This window comes from Sinocyclocheilus anshuiensis, unplaced genomic scaffold (assembly GCF_001515605.1).
Source record: "Sinocyclocheilus anshuiensis isolate Anshui unplaced genomic scaffold, SAMN03320099.WGS_v1.1 scaffold279, whole genome shotgun sequence".
Taxonomy (NCBI): domain Eukaryota; kingdom Metazoa; phylum Chordata; class Actinopteri; order Cypriniformes; family Cyprinidae; genus Sinocyclocheilus; species Sinocyclocheilus anshuiensis.
In genome coordinates this window covers 573,094-591,314 of record NW_015549591.1, presented here as the reverse complement: position 1 = coordinate 591,314, position 18,221 = coordinate 573,094, and the positions used below count along the sequence as shown (strand labels likewise).

The 18,221-nt window shown below is 37.9% G+C and overlaps 1 protein-coding gene and 1 long non-coding RNA gene across 3 annotated transcripts in view; one reads left to right on the top strand and one right to left on the bottom strand.

The window, feature by feature from the left end:
• The window catches only part of LOC107658177 (transcription initiation factor IIA subunit 1-like), a 16,139-nt gene extending 7,867 nt beyond the window's left edge, over positions 1-8,272 (top strand). For both annotated transcript variants that reach the window (XM_016446639.1, XM_016446638.1), the window contains exons 7-10: positions 1,396-1,497; positions 1,591-1,833; positions 2,413-2,502; positions 6,655-8,272. In XM_016446639.1, coding sequence (XP_016302125.1) covers positions 1,396-1,497; positions 1,591-1,833; positions 2,413-2,502; positions 6,655-6,762 — 543 coding nt within the window. In that variant the 3' untranslated portion in view covers positions 6,763-8,272. The remainder of the gene's footprint in view (positions 1-1,395; positions 1,498-1,590; positions 1,834-2,412; positions 2,503-6,654) is intronic.
• Positions 8,273-8,749: 477 nt separating this feature from the next.
• LOC107658178 (uncharacterized) lies at positions 8,750-17,593 on the bottom strand. The gene is made up of 3 exons (XR_001630761.1): positions 17,465-17,593; positions 13,163-13,166; positions 8,750-8,762 (listed from the first exon to the last, which is right to left on the bottom strand). It is a non-coding gene; the product is annotated as an uncharacterized LOC107658178 (long non-coding RNA).
• Positions 17,594-18,221: the final 628 nt, after the last annotated feature.

The following is an 18,221-nucleotide window of genomic DNA, read 5'->3' as shown; positions in this document are numbered from 1 at the left end:
CTTGAGACTTTAGTCTTTGTAACTTTACAGATCTTCTTTATGCACCAAGAGCTTGTAACACTCCAAAGAGAAATGAAAAATTGAAATCGCATCATATGACCCCTTTAACATGGAATTAGGCATGGGCCGGAATGAGATTTTGACGGTATGATAACTTTAAGCAAAAAGATCACGGTTTCACGGTATTTTCGTTACAGCTCCAAAATGTGTTATTTTTAAATGACTGGGTAAAAAAAAAAAAAAATTTGATTGGCCAAATTCCTCAAGCGTGTGACGGAAATGTTACGCCCCTTACCATATTGTGATGCCTGCGGCAACCAGGGCCGACCCCGGGCTGGACTCCACGTCGTCCACGGTGAAAGCCGATCCGGCGATCCACAGCGCAAAGTTAAAGTATTTCCTCAGCTACCAGCACAGATCAGCTCTAGGCATGACGAAGCGATATCGTCCTCTTTTGGAAGACCAAACAAAGTAATTTCGCTTTCACAACGAATCACACAGCGCCTTCACGACATGGCGGCGGCAACAACAATACTACAGCGAGAATAAAAGTTGCGCCGCCTTGGTTTGCGTGAACATTTGGGCGGCGTTATGCAAATCTTCCCACATAGTGATGCAGATATGTGGGGCATGTAAACTTTTCTGAAGACAGTCAGTTCCCCTCAGAAACACATTCATATAAACCCCCAAATCAATATTGAAGATTGTCTTCCAATAGTTTGTGCATCATGAACAGTGAGTGATCTGTCTGCTACAGTATTTTTCTCTGTGCGTCCGTCTTCAGCATCTCTGGCCTGTGTTAACGAACGTTTACAGACTTCATATTTTCGCATAAATTACATTTTGGAAAATGATTGCATTGCAACGCAGTTTGTGCAAGTCCAGAACAGAGACAAGCTGCAATAAGACAAAAAACGGCCGGTTGCCGATCGCGTAAGTTCCAGGGGAAGCTCCTTAAGTTCGGCCGTCCTACACACACGTGACTGACCGCTCGCTCGCACCAACAAGAGGAGGGTCGTGTTACTCTCTACACTGCACTCAACCTGAGGGATTCCTACACTTTCAGTCTTTGAGACATGAAAAACAGCGCAAACCGCAGGAACGGTATAACGGAAAATATTAGTGGTTTTGAAACAGTGAAATTTTCAAATCGCGGTATACCTTGAAACCGGTAATCGGCCCATGCCTACATAGAATAAACCTTTTAAATGGAAAAATCATCAAATTTGAAGTGTCACAGGGAATTATGTTAATGTAAATTCATTGTAGATTGTAGAATTTTTACATGGTCTTTCACTGTTAAAATTACAGTTGCTTTTCAAAGTCTGGTGAAGAGTCACATTGATCTGTGTATTAGAGCAAGTGTGCAGTAAATGTGTCTCTCTCTTCATGTAGGTGTTGACTCCACTTCAGGGAGGCCTTTCCCAGCAGACCGGAGTCATCATCCAGCCGCAGCAGATTGTCCTCACAGGAAATAAAGTACAGCAGAACACTCAGGTCAGCACAACCTCTGACCTCAAGCATAAAGTACACGTCTCTGAGGTGATCTTGATAAATGTGTGTGTATTGAGAGAAGTTGCGTGTCTTTAGGTCATGCAGGCAACAGCGATGACTGTGCAGCCGGAACAGGGAGCTGTGCATGTACAGACTCAAGCACAGGCACTGCAACAACAGCCACAGCAGCAACAGGCCTCGCAGCAACCTCCCATGGTGCTCCAGGTGGATGGTGCAGGAGACACGTCCTCAGAGGAGGATGAAGAGGAGGACGAGTATGATGAGGATGAGGATGAAGACAAAGAGAAAGACGGTGGAGAGGATGGCCAAGTGGAGGAGGTACGTTCTGGAGGGTGTTATCGTTAACTAAAACCCATCAAAAACATGATGTATGAAAAAAGACAAATGGAGTATATTAAAATAAAAACTAATTCAACACATAAAAGTATAATGTATAAATGATACTGAAACTATGCTGGTGCTGGACAGAAGCCAGTCTGGTTTGGCTTCTGTCTCCACTCTCTTGTCTCCTCTGAGGCTGGGACTCTAAACAGTGTTCTGTGCTCGTCTGTGCAGCCAAAGACAAAACAGTTAGCATGTTTTGCTCAAACTTTCGCCATGGCCTTAGAACTGGTACACCGTTGTCGCTTGCGAAAACACAATGATGGTGCCGTGGGTGGAAACTTACAGATTAAGGGGCGGTAATATTATAATGAGATCCCTTTGCAACGTCACTAGGGGAGCGAAATCAGACGCACTCGTTTTTTCAGACGCTTGCAGAAAAAGGCTTACCAAAACAAAGTTACTGGGTTAAACTTTTTCACGTTTCCTTGGTTGATAGATGCACTGGGGACCTGATTATAGCACTTAAAACCTGATTCAGATGTCACCTTTAAGTCTTTAAAACTTTTATTTCAGGAGCCGTTAAACAGTGGTGATGATGTCAGTGATGAGGAAGATCAGGAGCTGTTCGACACTGAGAACGTGGTGGTTTGCCAGTATGACAAGGTGAGTGTTTGTAGGTAACTTCTGTTACCTCATTATTATTTTTTTTTTTTAGTTTACATGCAGTCAGTTTTGCTTCTTCTGAATTGAAATTTTAAAACCATTAATAAAGGCTGCAAAAATAAATAGGAATGGGTCTCTTCTTTTTTTTTCTTTTTTTCTTTTTTTATTAATGGATCATAACTGGGCCCACATAGAATGTCGGTAGATTTCCACAGTTTTATACATAAATGTTATGCAAATATATGATAGACAATATTATGATAGTCAATGGCATATTACTTACCTAGAAATTTAATGCAAAAATAATTTCACTTATTTAACGTTATTTTACAAGTGAAATTTGACTTTGCATAGAGAAAGAGCTCTCTTTATTATAATACGACTTATTTATTGCTAATTTAATATTTACTCTTTAGTTTATTTGCACGATATAAAATATATACAATAAAAAGCAACAAAATAGTCTATATACAGTGCAGGGAAAGGCAGAAAAGCCATATGGGCTTATTTAAATAGTTTTTAATAGTAAGGAAGATTCTTGCCTAAACTATATTGTAGGGCTGGGCGATATGGCCAAAATTTATATCACGATATACTTCTTAATTTCGGTCGATACAATATAATTCCGATATCGATATGAACACTATTTTAAAAAGCCTCATAAAAACTGCCAAGAACACCCACAACAGATGTGTGTACCTACAAATTTATGAAAAATGAATTTGCCAAGTCTATGAAACCTCCTCCTATAAAACTATATAATATTTGAGAAAAAAAACAGCACAAATGAATAAATGTTCACCTTTTATTTGTATTTAGCCTTCATACAAACAAGAAATGTGAAATCACTGTCAAATAAACATCTCAGACTCACCTTATTATTAATATTTTTAACTTCAAACTATTGGCTAGCATACACTACCAGTCAAAAGTTTTTGAACAATAAGATTTTTAGTTTTTTTAAAGAATTCTCTTCTGCTTACCAAGCCTGCATTTATTTGATCCAGAATACAGCAAAAACAGTAATATTTTTTTTACCATTTAAAATAACTGTTTTCTATTTGAAAATATTTTAAAATGCTATTTATTCCTGTGATTTTCAAAGCTCAATTTTTAGCATCAATACTCCAGTCACATGATCCTTTAGAAATCACTCTAATATTCAGATTCTTTTGCTCAAAAAACATTTTTTATGTTGAAAACAGTGTAGAATTGTTTCAGGTTTCTTTGATGAATAGAAAGTTCAGAAGAACAGCATTTGTCTAAAATAGAAATTGTTTGTAACATTATAAATGTATTTATCATAAATTTTGATCAATTTAAAGCATCCTTGCTAAATAAAAGTATTAATTTCATATTACATATTTCAAAATTGTACTGTTTTTGCTGTACTTTGGATCAAATAAAAATGTGTTTAAAAAAATCATGTCACCGTTATTGAAAAAAATTATATTGCGATACATATTGATATTGAATTATTGTCCAGCCCTACTATATTGCAATATGAAAGATATGGATAAACTAAACTATACTAAAGAATAAGACAGTCTGTCGTAACAAGATACCTAACCCTCCTTTTTCTGCATATTGTTGCATTTTTATGCAGTTTTCATACCTAGAAATTGAATGCAAATGTGTTTTAACATGTTTTTACAAGTGGAATTGGACATTTGCTTAGAGAAAAGTACATTTCTTTTAATAACCAATACAAATAAATAAACAGTATTATGATAGTTACATTTTTTTCCATGCAATATATTCATGCAACTATCATAATGCAGTTTATTTGATAATTTAGTTTGACATACTACATAACTAAAAATTGAATGCAAAATATTTAAATGCAGTTCTGTTTAACGTGATTTTACAAGTGAAATTTGACATTGGGAAAATTAATTAGAACTTTAAGAAATACAAAAAAAAATAAAAAATCACAGATCTATAAAAATGGTATTATGATGGTATTGTCACTGACATATTAAATGCTTAGAAATCTAATGCAAAAATCTTTTGGTAACGCTTTACAATAAGGTTCAATTAGCAGGGTTTCCGCGGGTCTTAAAGTCTTTAAAAAGTCTTAAATTTAGTTATCAAATTTAAGGCCTTAAAAAGTCTTAAGTTGTACAAGAGAGTCTTTAATTATGATTTCAAGCGGTCTTAAATTTGGGGACGGAAAGACTAGAATTGCGATATGGCTGAATGTGACGATTAAACTTAAAGTCTATGATTTCATGAAATAAACACGAGCGCTGCGAGTTCAAAGTTCGGTGCTGCACTGCTTTGTGTACACAGTGTTACCGGGGAAACAGTTGTATTTCTACCAAACGCTCCACCTGCTGTCAGAGAATGAATGAGCATTTTCAATAAAACTGTTGTTTTGTTCAGAGTTCAGACAAATGCAAAAATCGAGCCATGTTTTTACCCTGCAAACATGCAGAGCTTTAAATGTGAACTGGTGGATCGATAAGAAGACAATGCATTATAAAAATCGAATAGGGGTGTGCGATTTGCATGGTCTGCGATAATATCGTAATTGTTGTTTTAACGATGTGCGATTTGATATTATCGAGTATATCGTGAAAAGCAAACAAAACACCTACAGAGTGCGCGCATACATTACTTGATGAAGTCTAGTAGGTTAGACTAGTGCGCGTGCGCATTTATAGTGCGTTCTTTCACTACATGAATCAGTCTATTAAAATGCATTTAGAATTATAGATATGGGGCAGAAAATGTATATATATCATTTCATATAGTTAATATCACACGAAGAGTGCCGTTTTTTTCTCCAAAATTCAGCATGATTACAAATGTGATATTGATTTTATACAAGAGTTTGCTCTATTTCTCCAACAAAAATCATTCCAAACAGCCACAGCGCTGTTTTGTGTCTCCTGAGCAACATAAGGGTGTTTTGTTCCTGAATTAATCAACTGTTTAAATTATTCTGTTCAATCGCAGTGACTCACTTAACAGTGACTTGCTGCCACCTACTGGCGGTTTTAATTTCACATTTAAGGTACCTTTTCATTTTTTAAAATAATTTCAAACATCAGTTTTTAATGTTTTATGTTTAAAATATCAAAACATTATTTATGCATTTGTATCTGCAGGTTAAAGTATTCTATGTCCCTCTGAGCTGCATTAAACCGTGTGTATCTACATGCCACTAATGCATCTAAATGCCACTTCTAATGCAGCTTCTGTGTTTCCTCTGCATTGCAAAGATAAATTTTGTTGATACTGATTTCATTTGCTTGGTAACAGCCCAAATGCAAGAATTTGACTCAAAAGATGGTGCACCCTTTTAGAAAAAATGGCTTAAAGATAAAAATGCCCATAAAACCTGTTGGAAATAATTAATTTGTATCACCGCTGTGAACTGACCACACAGAATATGAAGAATATCAAAACATTCAGGAGTCCGCTGTCGGCACAATTAGAGATGAGGTATCAGCACAATAACACACTCGGCAAAATATTGTCTAATTATCATTATCGATAAAATCCCCGAAAATTATAGAGAGAGAATTTTTTTGTCAATATTTCACACCCCTAATTCATTTAATTGGTATAATAATTTATTGATGATAATTGTTTAAATTAATATAATAATTAATACTTTTGACTTTTACGTCAATTAATACGTTTTCTTAAAAATGGTTTAAAGGCTGAAATGTAAAGTTTATCATTTTATAAAACTTTTTGTTTTCGTGAAAACTTGTAAGTTATGCTTTTTACAGTAACTTTACAGATTAATATGGCACTATAGACATTGCCCTACCCCGCTCATATGGTATTAATTTTATTTGTGCAGGTCTTAAAAAGGTCTTAAATTTGAGCTTAAAAATCCTGCAGAAACCCTGAATTGGTTAATGTATTAACATCAATGAACAATACATTTATTACAGTATTTAATAATCTTTGTTAATGTTAGTTAATGAAAATATAGTTGTTCATTGTTGGTTCATGTTAATTGACTGTGCATTAACTAATGTTAACAAGCACAACTTTTGATTTTAATCATGCATTAGTAAATGTTGAAATTAACATGAACTAAGATTAATAAATCTTTTTTTATTATTATTATTTATTTATTTTATTAAATGAATGGTCCATGAAATTAAATTCAGACATTATCTTTTGCTTTAGATTCACAGAAGTAAGAACAAATGGAAATTTCACCTGAAAGATGGGATAATGAATCTGAACGGGCGGGATTACGTGTTCTCCAAAGCCATTGGAGATGCAGAGTGGTAAATGGTGAACAAAACCCAAAACTGTCCACTCTTAAGGCAAGACACATCATGACCTGAAACTGTACATTTCAGGAGATTCCCAATTTGGGGGCTGAAGAGTAACGTCCCAGTGCTACTGTGCTGTTTGAGCGATATCGGCACAAAAATAACGTGCCATCCAAGAGATTTGTTTCTTTCTATTTCCCCCTCCTTTTAAGATGGCTCTTTTACCTGTAGAGTTTCACAGGAGTCCGTAACTTCTCTTTTAGAGCAATATTCTTGCCCCCTCAGATGTATGAAAATATTTTAGGCGCAGGGAGCCAATTTTAGCGCCTGGCGCTAACTTAAGTTGACTGGTGTGTTGAGACGGCCTTTTTACTGCAACTGTGTGTGTTTGTTGGTGATTTCCGTAGCTAGGTCAGCCGTATGAATCCTGTGTAAAGCGAATCATCCAACACGAGGACTATTTCATCACCATTTGCCACCTTATACAAACACTAAAACAAGCAACCAAGAACTGTGTTCCAATAAATTCCTTTCATATTTGCTATGTTTTTAGAACTTTGTATGTTCAACAGCAGAGATACCAATGAAAACAGGCAAGTTAAGTGTAACGTTGTCGATCTCACTAAATTGTTAACGTGTTTGTACGTCTGTCATGGACTTTTCTAACTGTACTCTGGCTAAAGATCTGCTCTGTCAGTATGATGCATGTTTTTGGGCAGTGCATCACAGAGCTTGCGTCGTCCTGCGTGTGTTTGTGTGCAATTATTGCGTTAGGTGTCAATTAAGTGCTCTGTCAGGCCACCCTTCATACTTGCTATCAGGCTTATTTTACACTTCTAGTAGTTCGTATTTATTCCTGAAGCTCAGGCAGTGTTGAATTTCGAGGGATGAAACCGAACTGTGCTCTTAATGATAGAAATGCTCCTTTCAGCCTGTTCTCTGCTGAGGAGGATTTCAACACCTGATTCTGTGCATTGTGGAGCTTTATTTTATTTAATTTTGTCCTCCATATTTTGTTTTATAGTATTTAGTCTGGCTTTTTAAGTGGGCCCTCATACAGTCTGGGAAATGACAGTGTGTTGTTCTGTGTCTGTATGTTCAGCAGTTGAAAATATTGACATGCTGGTTTATTATATTATGTTCATTCTAAGATTGTTCAGTGAAATGGCTTGGACTAGTGTTGGGGCTTTTTTTATTTAAATTTTTTTTTGTAGTTCATTACGCTCCTTGTTTGTGCCTTTCAGGTTTAGTTTAGATATCAGGTCTTTTGTCTAAAGGGGAGAGCCTTTAACAAATTCTACAAACTGTACATTTCGCTTTGCTTTTCTAATGGTAAGTAAAGAATACTTCAGAACTACTGTCTGGTTTATGTGATTACCAATCAAACTGCTCTGTCTCTGATTCTCATCTCTATGAAGGCTGTGTTATGTAAGTAGAGCTCTTTAGTATTTTGTTGAAACATTGAGTTTGATTATTTTTGCCTTTTGAACTTTATTAAAGCACTATTAAAATTGACTCTTATTCTTCAGCTGCATTTGCATTTTGCAATTTGTCTTCTGATCAATGCTGCCTTGAACTTCAGTATAATTTATATATTCATATGTAGAATTTTTTTTTTCTTTTTTTGCAGGGGTGGATTCTTAATGTCAACAAATGTTGAAATTGACCTTACTGAAGATCTATCGTTAATTATTAATTGCGGCACGTTACAGTCTTGTATGTGTTTTTCATCCAAATGTCATAAATTGTTCTGCCTATGAAACTACTTTGCCTTATTGTCATGCATTGTGGGTTATTAAAAATAATAGTCGAATAGCTTTAGACATGATTTTAGCAAACTAAGCTCAGCAAAAATGTCCTCATGTTTTCAGCAAATTTCTTTACGTGTAAATGTTTTAACAAGTTCAACAACTGAGACGTAAACTGAACAAGTTTCACAGGCGTTTGATGAACAGAAAGGGAATAAAGAGTTTCAGAACAAAGAAGGTGATCGTTGTCAAAAGTCACAGTGAGTATCTTGTGTCCACCAGCTGTTTCAAAGGGATAGTTCACCCAAAAATTAAAAATAAAATGATTTACTCCGCCTCAAGCCATCCTAGGTGTATATGACTTTCTTCTGTCAGTCGAATGCAATCAGAGTTGTATTTAAAAATGTCCTGGCTCTTTCAAGCTTTATAATGAAAGTGAATGGGGGTCAAGATTTTGAAACTCAAAAAAAGTACATCCATCCAAATTAGAGGTACAAACCGACTTAAAAGAAAAATGTCGGAGGATTTCGATGTAAGCCAAGAGGAGACTGGTTTTCCTTTGCTGTAAACAAAACTTGGTTCTCGAGAGACTAGCATATTCTCACTGGAGCTTACGCTATTCCTGCATCATTCGCTGGACGCCACTCTCGTGAACACGTGTACAACAGTTAGCGGAAGCTAGAGGTTATGGTTTATAAGGTTTTAAATATGGATATTTTTCTTAAACTCATTGCTGCAGAAGGCCTTTAACCCCCCCGGAGCCGTGTGGGACACGTTTTATGATAGATTGATGCATTTTTGAATTTGCTTCAAAATCCCATTCACTGCCATTATAAAGCTTGGAAGAGCCAGAACATTTTTTTTTAATCTCCAAATGTGTTCATCTGAAAGAAGAAAGTCATGTACACCTAGAATGGCTTGGGGCTGAGTAAATCATGGGGTAATTTTCATTGTTCGGTGAACTGTCCCTTTAAGTATGATAGTGGATCTCATCCTCATGGACTGCACCAGATTTGCAGATTCTTGCTTCGATCTTTCACCAAGGCATTTGCAAGTTCTTGAACACGTCTGAGGGGAAACTGGTTTCGTGGTTTGCCACTGCAAGGACGATTAGCTGTCCTCCCTGTAGCACTGTCTTAGGCATCTTATATTACAGACATTGCAGTTTATTGCTCTGGCCACATCTGCAGTCCAGGCCAGGAACGCTGGACATCTTTCTCCTGGTGTTTTTCTGAGTCAGTAGAAAGGTCTCTTCGTTGTCCAGTTATTATAACAGTGACCGTAAGTGTCTTAAGGACTGTTCCAGGGCAACAATTGTTTATGGTTCACAGAACAAGTATGAAAAATATTGTTTAAAACCGTTCCAATAAATAACTAAAGCTAATTTAGATTTTACAAAATTATCTTTATAATACAGTGTCCTGAAAAGGGGCGTTTCTTTTTTTTTTCACACTTGGGGGATGTTTATGGATTTCACAATCCAGCTTAAGTAGAACTCCCACCCAAAACATTTTTTAAGATATTTAGCAGTAAGATATTTTAAAAATGTATATATCTTTTTTTTTTAAAGAAGTCTCTTATGCTCAACAAGGTGCCATTTATTTGATCAAAAGTACAGTGAAACAGTAATATTATATACTCTTGTTGTCATATGATACTGCCTGTGCATACCTTTTCCATCCTTGGAAATGCAAAAGTGTTTTTATAAAATACCAAAAATATTGCCATAATTATGTTAAGGAGTTAAACTTTTTTCCTCATTGACTGCAGTTGGTCTCAGCTGAGCTTGCTTTGCTGCAGCAGATGATCTGCCTTAATATGTGTTGTTCCTTACTACAATGGTCCACTAGGTGGCGATATTCCCTCTAGACGTAATTGTTGACCATGTATGGAATCGTAAGTACTAGCTTAACTGCTTGGCAGACTGCAGCTGTAGTGGTGATGGCTGGGGGAGCAAAAGGTGGGTTAAAATCCATGATTGTACAAATAACAAAACATTTAGGGAGTAACACTAAAAAACGAAGTTTTCCTATTTTCACCTTATTCTTTCTTGTCATACCTACATTAACTTCTTCCTCAGTCACGACATAAATGCTTCATCTGCAGTAAAAATCCAGTCTATTGCAGTGCCACACCTCCCTTCTCCTGAATCAGCACTTTTCTGCTGCAGGTCCATAGCATTACCCACTGAGGTTGATTGAGCACCATATGAGCATATGTCTCTCACTCTCCCATGGGTCCTCTTTCCTCCATTTTTTCTATATGACATTCCTCTCAAATTTTCTATCACAGTCCATGTCCTAATACTTATTACTTCCCTCATCCCATCCATTCCTTTCGTCTGAGGTCACAATGCCACGCATGTGTATGTATATTCACCATCTGGGTTTAAAAATCCAGTCTATTGCAGTGCCACACCTCCCTTCTCCTGAATCAGCACTTTTCTGCTGCAGGTCCATAGCATTACCCACTGAGGTTGATTGAGCACCATATGAGCATATGTCTCTCACTCTCCCATGGGTCCTCTTTCCTCCATTTTTTCTATATGACATTCCTCTCGAATTTTCTATCACAGTCCATGTCCTAATACTTATTACTTCCTTCATCCCATCCATTCCTTTCGTCTGAGGTCACAATGTCACGCAAGTGTACGTATATTCACCATCTGGGTTTATGTGCCTCATCAATCTTCACATACACTCCATTAGGCTTGTAATGGAAAGGACAGCTGTGTTCATGTCTCGGTTTCATAAGAATTTTATGCCTGCAACAACATCAGCAGATTATAATGTCTCCAACTCTCTTTAAAATAGGTATGTTTTGGTGTGATTGTGGAAAGTACAGCAGTAACCCTGAGCTTTTATATTTATCACTGTCTACACCCACTTTACAGCTCTTCAGTGTCCTCTGTGACCCCGGCAGGTTGTTCACATGTATAGAGTGCTGTGTATTGTGTGTTTTTCCACGTGGACACCCTGACAGTTTAAACCTAGTGTACGTTATTGAATACTCACAAAACACAATGGTTATGTAATGGAGGAAGCAGATGATTCAAGCAGTAGAAAGACAATAGTCAAGAAACATTATTTAGGATTCTATACTTCATTGTTAATGATTTGATTCAGTTTGGGAGCTTTATGGATTTTTACATTTGACCAAAAAAGGGTGTTAAAATAGTTGCAGTTAGTGGTGGTGCATGGTCTCCTATAAGTTAAGGATGTTGGGGATTTGGATTTTTCTCAGTGACTCAAAAATCAGTTCACCCCGATGGATCCTTCTCTAAATCATTTAGTGGCCCTTGAAGCCAGTAGATGGGGACATTAAAGGAGCAGTCACATGTTCCGAATTCCAGTCATTTCAATAAGAATACCTACAATTGAAAGTTTAGCTTGAGGCTGAAAAAATTTTCAACAGAAAGCTGGATTGAAAGTGTCTTTTGTGTGAACTGTGCTTCATGCATTGCTATAATATTGATAGACACAACATCAAAACCACCTGTTTAATATCATGTAGGTCGCCCTCATGATGCCAAAACAGCTCTGGTGCATCGAGACATGGACTCCACGAGACCGCTGAATGTGTCCTGTCGTTTCTGGCACCAAGACATTAGCAGCAGATACTTTAAGTCCGGCAAGTTGTAAGGTGAGGCCTCCATGAATTGGATTTGATGGTCCAGTACATCCCACAGATGCTCAATTAGATTGAGAACTGGGGAATTTGGAGGCCAATGAAACACCTTGAACTCGTTGTCATGTTCCTCAAAGCATCCCTGACCAATTTTTGCACTGAAATGGGCCACTGCCATCAGAGAACACTATTGCCATGAAGGTACGTGGTCTGCAACAATCTTTAGGTAGCAGACACGTGTCAAAGTAACATAGACATGAATACCAGGATTCATGTTTTCACAGCAGAACATTGTCCAGAGCACAACACTGCTTCCACTGGCAGGCCTTCTTCCCAGAGTGCATCATGCTGTCATCTCCTCCCCAGGTAAATGATGCACTTGCACCCAGCCATCCACCTGATCTAAAAGAGAGCATGATTCATCAGACCAGGTAACCTTCTACCATTGCTCCACGGTCCAGTTCTGATGCTCGCATGCCATTGTAGGTGCTTTCAGCGATGGACAGAGGTCATCATGGGCACTCTGGCGTTCTGCAGCCACGCAGCCCCATACACCGTAACAGAGATGCACTGTGTATTCTGACACCTTTCTATCATGGACAGCATTACTTTACTTTTTTCAGCAGTTTGAACTACAATAGCTCTTCTGCGTGATCAGACCAGACAAGACTAACTTTCTTTTCCCATGTGCATCAATGAGCCTTAGGAGCCCATGACTCTGATGACAGTTCACCGGTTGTGCTTTCTTGCACCATTTTGGTAGGAACTAACCACTGCATACTGGGAACACCCCACAAGACTTGCCGTTTTGGAGATGCTCTGACCCAGTCATCACTATTTGGCCTTTGTCAGTGTTACTTTTCTCTTGCCCTATTGTCCTGCTTCCAACTGACTGTTCACTTACTGTCCAGTAGATCCCACCCCTTGGCAGGTGTTATTCACTTTATCTGTCAGTGGTTTTAATGCTGTGACTGATCAGATTATACCGCAACAATAAGCGTCCAACCGATGTACAGGATGGAAAAAAGTCTTGCCGTGGACAAACCTCTTTGTGAAGAGTGATGAGGGAGTGAAGTGACCAGAAGCAGCTGAATGCTACAGCTGAGATGGAGTGTACAGTTTGATGAGAGATGGAAGATAGTAAGGAGCGAGACTGCTGGCAGTATTGCAGGCCAGAAACAGTGTCCTTAATTTCATCTAAAGTGCACTGACTGTTCTTGAACACTCTCTTGTTTCTTCTGAGAGGACATCAATACTGGTAGGGGAATAAAAGGACTGGGAGAGGCATCTCTATCTGCGGTGTAATGGAAAGATCAGACTTGGCTCACATGCTGGTCAGTGACCTTATGGGTTTAATGGCTTTAGAGGCCATGACACAGTGCAGGGTTCAGTAAAGCTAAACTGATTCAGAAACTGATTTGTTACTTCAGACCAGGAGAGACAAGATGACGAGAAACTGACATCAGATAGTCCTACCAATACAATATGGGCAGAGGCCCTGTGGTCAGACTTAAAAATACACATTTACACACATGAATGTATGCATGCATCCCAGGCTCGTCTGAAACATTTGAGACCGGGAAGAGCAAGGCGATATGCTGTAACATGCACATGCGATTAAAAAAAAGCACACACCCACAACCTTATATAATAAGGACTCTGCCACTACAAAAAAGACTCCACCACTTTATACATGATGAAGCAATGTGTAACAACTGACCATGTATACATGCTTTTAAAGAGATACCCCTTGTCCAAATACCCACACTTGCAGTCTTGGCCACTTGAGAGCGTGTGCGTGCGACAGGAAGTAAGTGTGCAAGTCTGTCCCATGTCTTCAAAATGCCAAAGTGCAGTGCCCTTAATGGATACTAAATCCACACTATCTCGAATACCGCTCCAGAGCGCTATTCAAGGCTAAGTGTATCCCATCATGCATCATGTTCTGGAAATAAATCGTGAGACTTTTTGCCGAGATCTCGCGAGAGGTCACGGAAACCTTTCCAATGCAAGTTAAATATTAATATAATAATTAGATATTACAAATAATTTGGTAGAAAAACAGCGTTTTTACTTTTATTGGTGCAAAGATGAGTTGTGGTGATATTTATTTTGTACAACATTTGCAACTGCTTTTTATCATTTAATTAGAAGCACCACAAATTAAAATTGTCATGTTATAGGGACTACTGAACAGACATTTAGAAGTTGATTTTAAAATGCAAAGTATTTCAAATTAAAATAAACCTGTGTAAACACTTGCATAAGTGTGTCCCATCAGGTAATGAAAAGTTCGACACACACTTGTGGTCTTCACACAATGAAATGCTTTTTACAACCACTCCTGAAAATATATATAATAAAGGTAAGACATTTAAAAGTTAAAGAATAAAACTAGAATGTGGGAATAAAAGAATTTACAAAGAACCTGACTTACTTTCTTTTGTGAACATAGAAGATATTTTGAAAAATGACGGAAACTAAACATGACCCGAGTCCACTGACTTTGTATGGACAAAAAAAAAAAAGTATAATAAAATAAAAAGTATTGTTTAATGTTCAACAGAAGAAACAGTAATGTCATACAGTTTTGGAGAAACACCAGTTAAAACCAGAATTGTCATTTTTGGGTGAACTATGCCTTGAAAAAACGGTTTATTCTTGGGTTTTGCAGAAAGCAGCGTTCTTAGCCGTAATTTAAACGCGAACGCTGTTTTCTTGCCTCTCAGGAACTTTGTAGAACACAGTTCAGCACACAATGGCCTCTGACTGTGCATACGTGGCGTTCTAACAGGTGTTGGAAGAGTGCGCATGTGCGATAATTAAAGATTCCGAAAGATGCGGAGAACGCTGCGTTAAGAACAGCGCATGTAAACACGGCCGTAGCTTTTGTATCTTTTAAACACTTCTCGCAGCAGGCGTTTTTCTAGTGGTATGTAAATATAGTCATTAAGCAAAAGATTCTTTAAAAGTGTCAAACTTCAAAGCGGCGCTAAGACATTCAGGATCAGACAAAGAATACATTAAGCTTTAAAAACCACAGGGGTGGAAACACAAAGGCATGGAGCAGACGCTCACCAACCCCCACCTGCAGTTTGCCAGCAGGAGTCCGTACGCCGGCTGAATCTTTCATTCGGTGCTGCAGGCAAAACTTTGTGTGTGTGTGTGTGTGTGTGTGTGTGTGTGTGTGTGTGTGTGAGAGACCGACCGTTGCACCGACCTTTCCACTCACTCTCTGGGGCCGGTTGCACAAACATAGACACTATAAGTCTTACAAACTAATTTGACCAACTAGCAGTTAGCCAAGGTAAATCAGTTAGCAGTTAGCCAAAAGTAATCAGTCTTTACTTTTTGGATTCACATTAGGCCAATCTACCTTTTTGTAACTGACTTTAAAAAGTTTATGACCATTCTTGAAAATAAATTAGATGACTAACTTTTTAAGACTGTATAGTCTAAGCAGGTTTATGCAACCGCTGCTGTTTCTGTTGTCCTCACTGGCCTCTCTATGAGGGTCCCTTTTTATGCCATATGTAGCTGTAAGTAATAGTGGGCTACTGTTTTCTACTTGCCAATGTTCTTTACGTGTTTACAGCTACATTGCCAAAAAAGAGGATTTAAAAAGTTATGAGTTTCTTGAAGAAAAGACTAGTCTAGTCTAAGCAGTTTATGCAACCAGCCACCAGAAACTAGATTGATTAAAAAAAAAAAAAAACTTGCAAAACCAATGTTAGGATGTATTCTGTTTTATGGCTTGTAACTTTATGTGAGTGTGCAGTTAATAATGTTTGTTTCTTGATAAAATAATGTAGCTTCCAGGAGGATAACTTGCCATTTTGTTAAGGATCTGACAGTTAAATGGATATTAAAGACTAACAGGATGGAAAGTGATACTGAATCCTAGGTAATCGATTTATAGGTTTTCTTAATCAAAATAATATTTACATGTTTTCCCAAGACAGCTAAACAGATGTTTTGTTTGAAAGTTTTAATTTAGTACAAGGGAGAAAAAAAGTCAAGAAACATCTGCAATATTTCATAATCATTTCAAAAGTTAAGGGACATGGTAACATCCACCTAAAAGTGTTAAATTGTTTAACATTCATCCAATTTTCGTTCATTGTTGTGTAAGAAAGCAATGTTATAGTTTTAATATTAATTACCATAAATATGATATACAGTGGCGGAGCCAGGATGTTTTTATAGGGGTGGCCAGGGAGGGGCCAGCAACCAGTCTGCTGTGGCACAGAAATCTTCATTATTTCAGTATAAAAATGTGATTGACTATAAAAGTATTGGGCTGTTTTAGTGCCTAAAACACAACTGAACACAATTAATTTCTACTAAATTGTAATAGAGATATTTGTGAATTACATCAAGTAATGCTGAGTGAATATAACAATTTGTGTATTATTCCCCACCTCCTGGTATTTTAATAAAGGGGCTCACTATAGCTTTATTGCTCAGCCAGCTTGGTTCTGGTTCTCAAAAGCCCCAAAAGCTTGTTCTCCATCATTGCATACTCATCGATGAGACATGCAGATAGTGATAAGAACTGGCTAATAAAAAATAAAAAAGGCCGGAAGTCAACATCACATAAATGCCAGAATGTAAAATGAGTTATTTTATGCATTTAAATGGTTTCATTTTCGTTTGTAAAAAAAAATAAAAAATAGCTTGCGCCTTATATTGTGATCTCGAATTGCACAATATTTTAGTAGCCTACATGCATTTGAGAGACGTTCTTTAATGTGAGGCTACATAGGCTACATGAATGCACTAATCGCCTTTTTGGTAATTTCATGGCTTAACTGACGACAGAACTACATTGTACGTTCATAGTTTCTTGTTAGCTTTATGTATGATTTATGATGAAGCGCCTTATATTCGCGTAAAGTTGAAGAGTGTGCGCCATGAGCAACAACAGCTGTCAGGACAGGAACGTTTGTTTTACTGACATACAGCCTAACAACATCTCACTGTTGTTCTACTGAAGCTCATTTGGCACATGTTCCTTCATTTCCGCGCTCGTTTGACTTGCGCCTGGCGCTGAGGCGAAGCTGAAATATCATTACGCGCCTGAAAAGTCCCCAGTTTGATGTGGTCATGAGATACGGCGCTTCCGCGCCTTAATGAATGTATTTCTTGCAAAATGCAAAAACCGCAGTTTTGAATGTGATGGTCAAGCTTAGGTCAGTAGCGGCCACTGCCAGCCCCTGACTCCGCCCCTGATTTTATGTATGTTAGATTCTAAATTAATTCAATTTCCGAAGCATTTCATCTGATTTTAACCAGTAAAGGAAGCCCCGCCAATCGGCAGGGCATCAAAAAATTACCTTATACTCATTGTGTTCTTCCCCACGGAAATCTTTAGTAAAAGGCGAAAGATTTATACGATCTGAGGAAAAACATGAGTGTACTGATGTTCTGCTCAAACCAGGAGCTGCCAGACCAACGACAGCCCGCTTCAGAACGACGGTAAGACAAACGTTCCTTATCGCATTTTAAACTCCGCTAAACATTAGCAATATCACTAAAGACTGTTATCCATATGTCGACCGAACCAGTATAATCAAATATAATGAATAAAAAGCAATTGTTTGTGAAATAACGTGTCGTGTTGCATTGTGGGAAGACCGTGTCGTGCTCTTCCTGAGACGTCTTGCGTCATCACGTCATTTCCGTCCAGTTCCGCGACTCGAGGTCTGACCTGCAGCAGCTCGATGTTCAGAAGGAATTAAACTGGGTTTGTTTTTAATAATAAATAACCGCATAATAGTTATCGGTAAATTATCAAAACACTGGAACAATCTCGGTCATTCCAGCAAAATCCTGCTGCCGCTCGGAGCAATAAACTCGTTTGAACGCAGGCACACATTCAGGAGAGCGTGGAGACTGGAGAGAAACATTATGAAGCGGTTATCGCGGCTGCACGACTCGTACTAATCTCTGCCCCAGGTTGTGTGTTGCCCTCTTTTCCCAATTCAGCCTATTTATTATTCTTATTTAAGCACGTTTACAACAATCTCATGGATCTACTTTCCAGACTGAGTTGTGTCACTGGTTGGCGACTCAAGCGACACCAAACGGTGATGGTCTT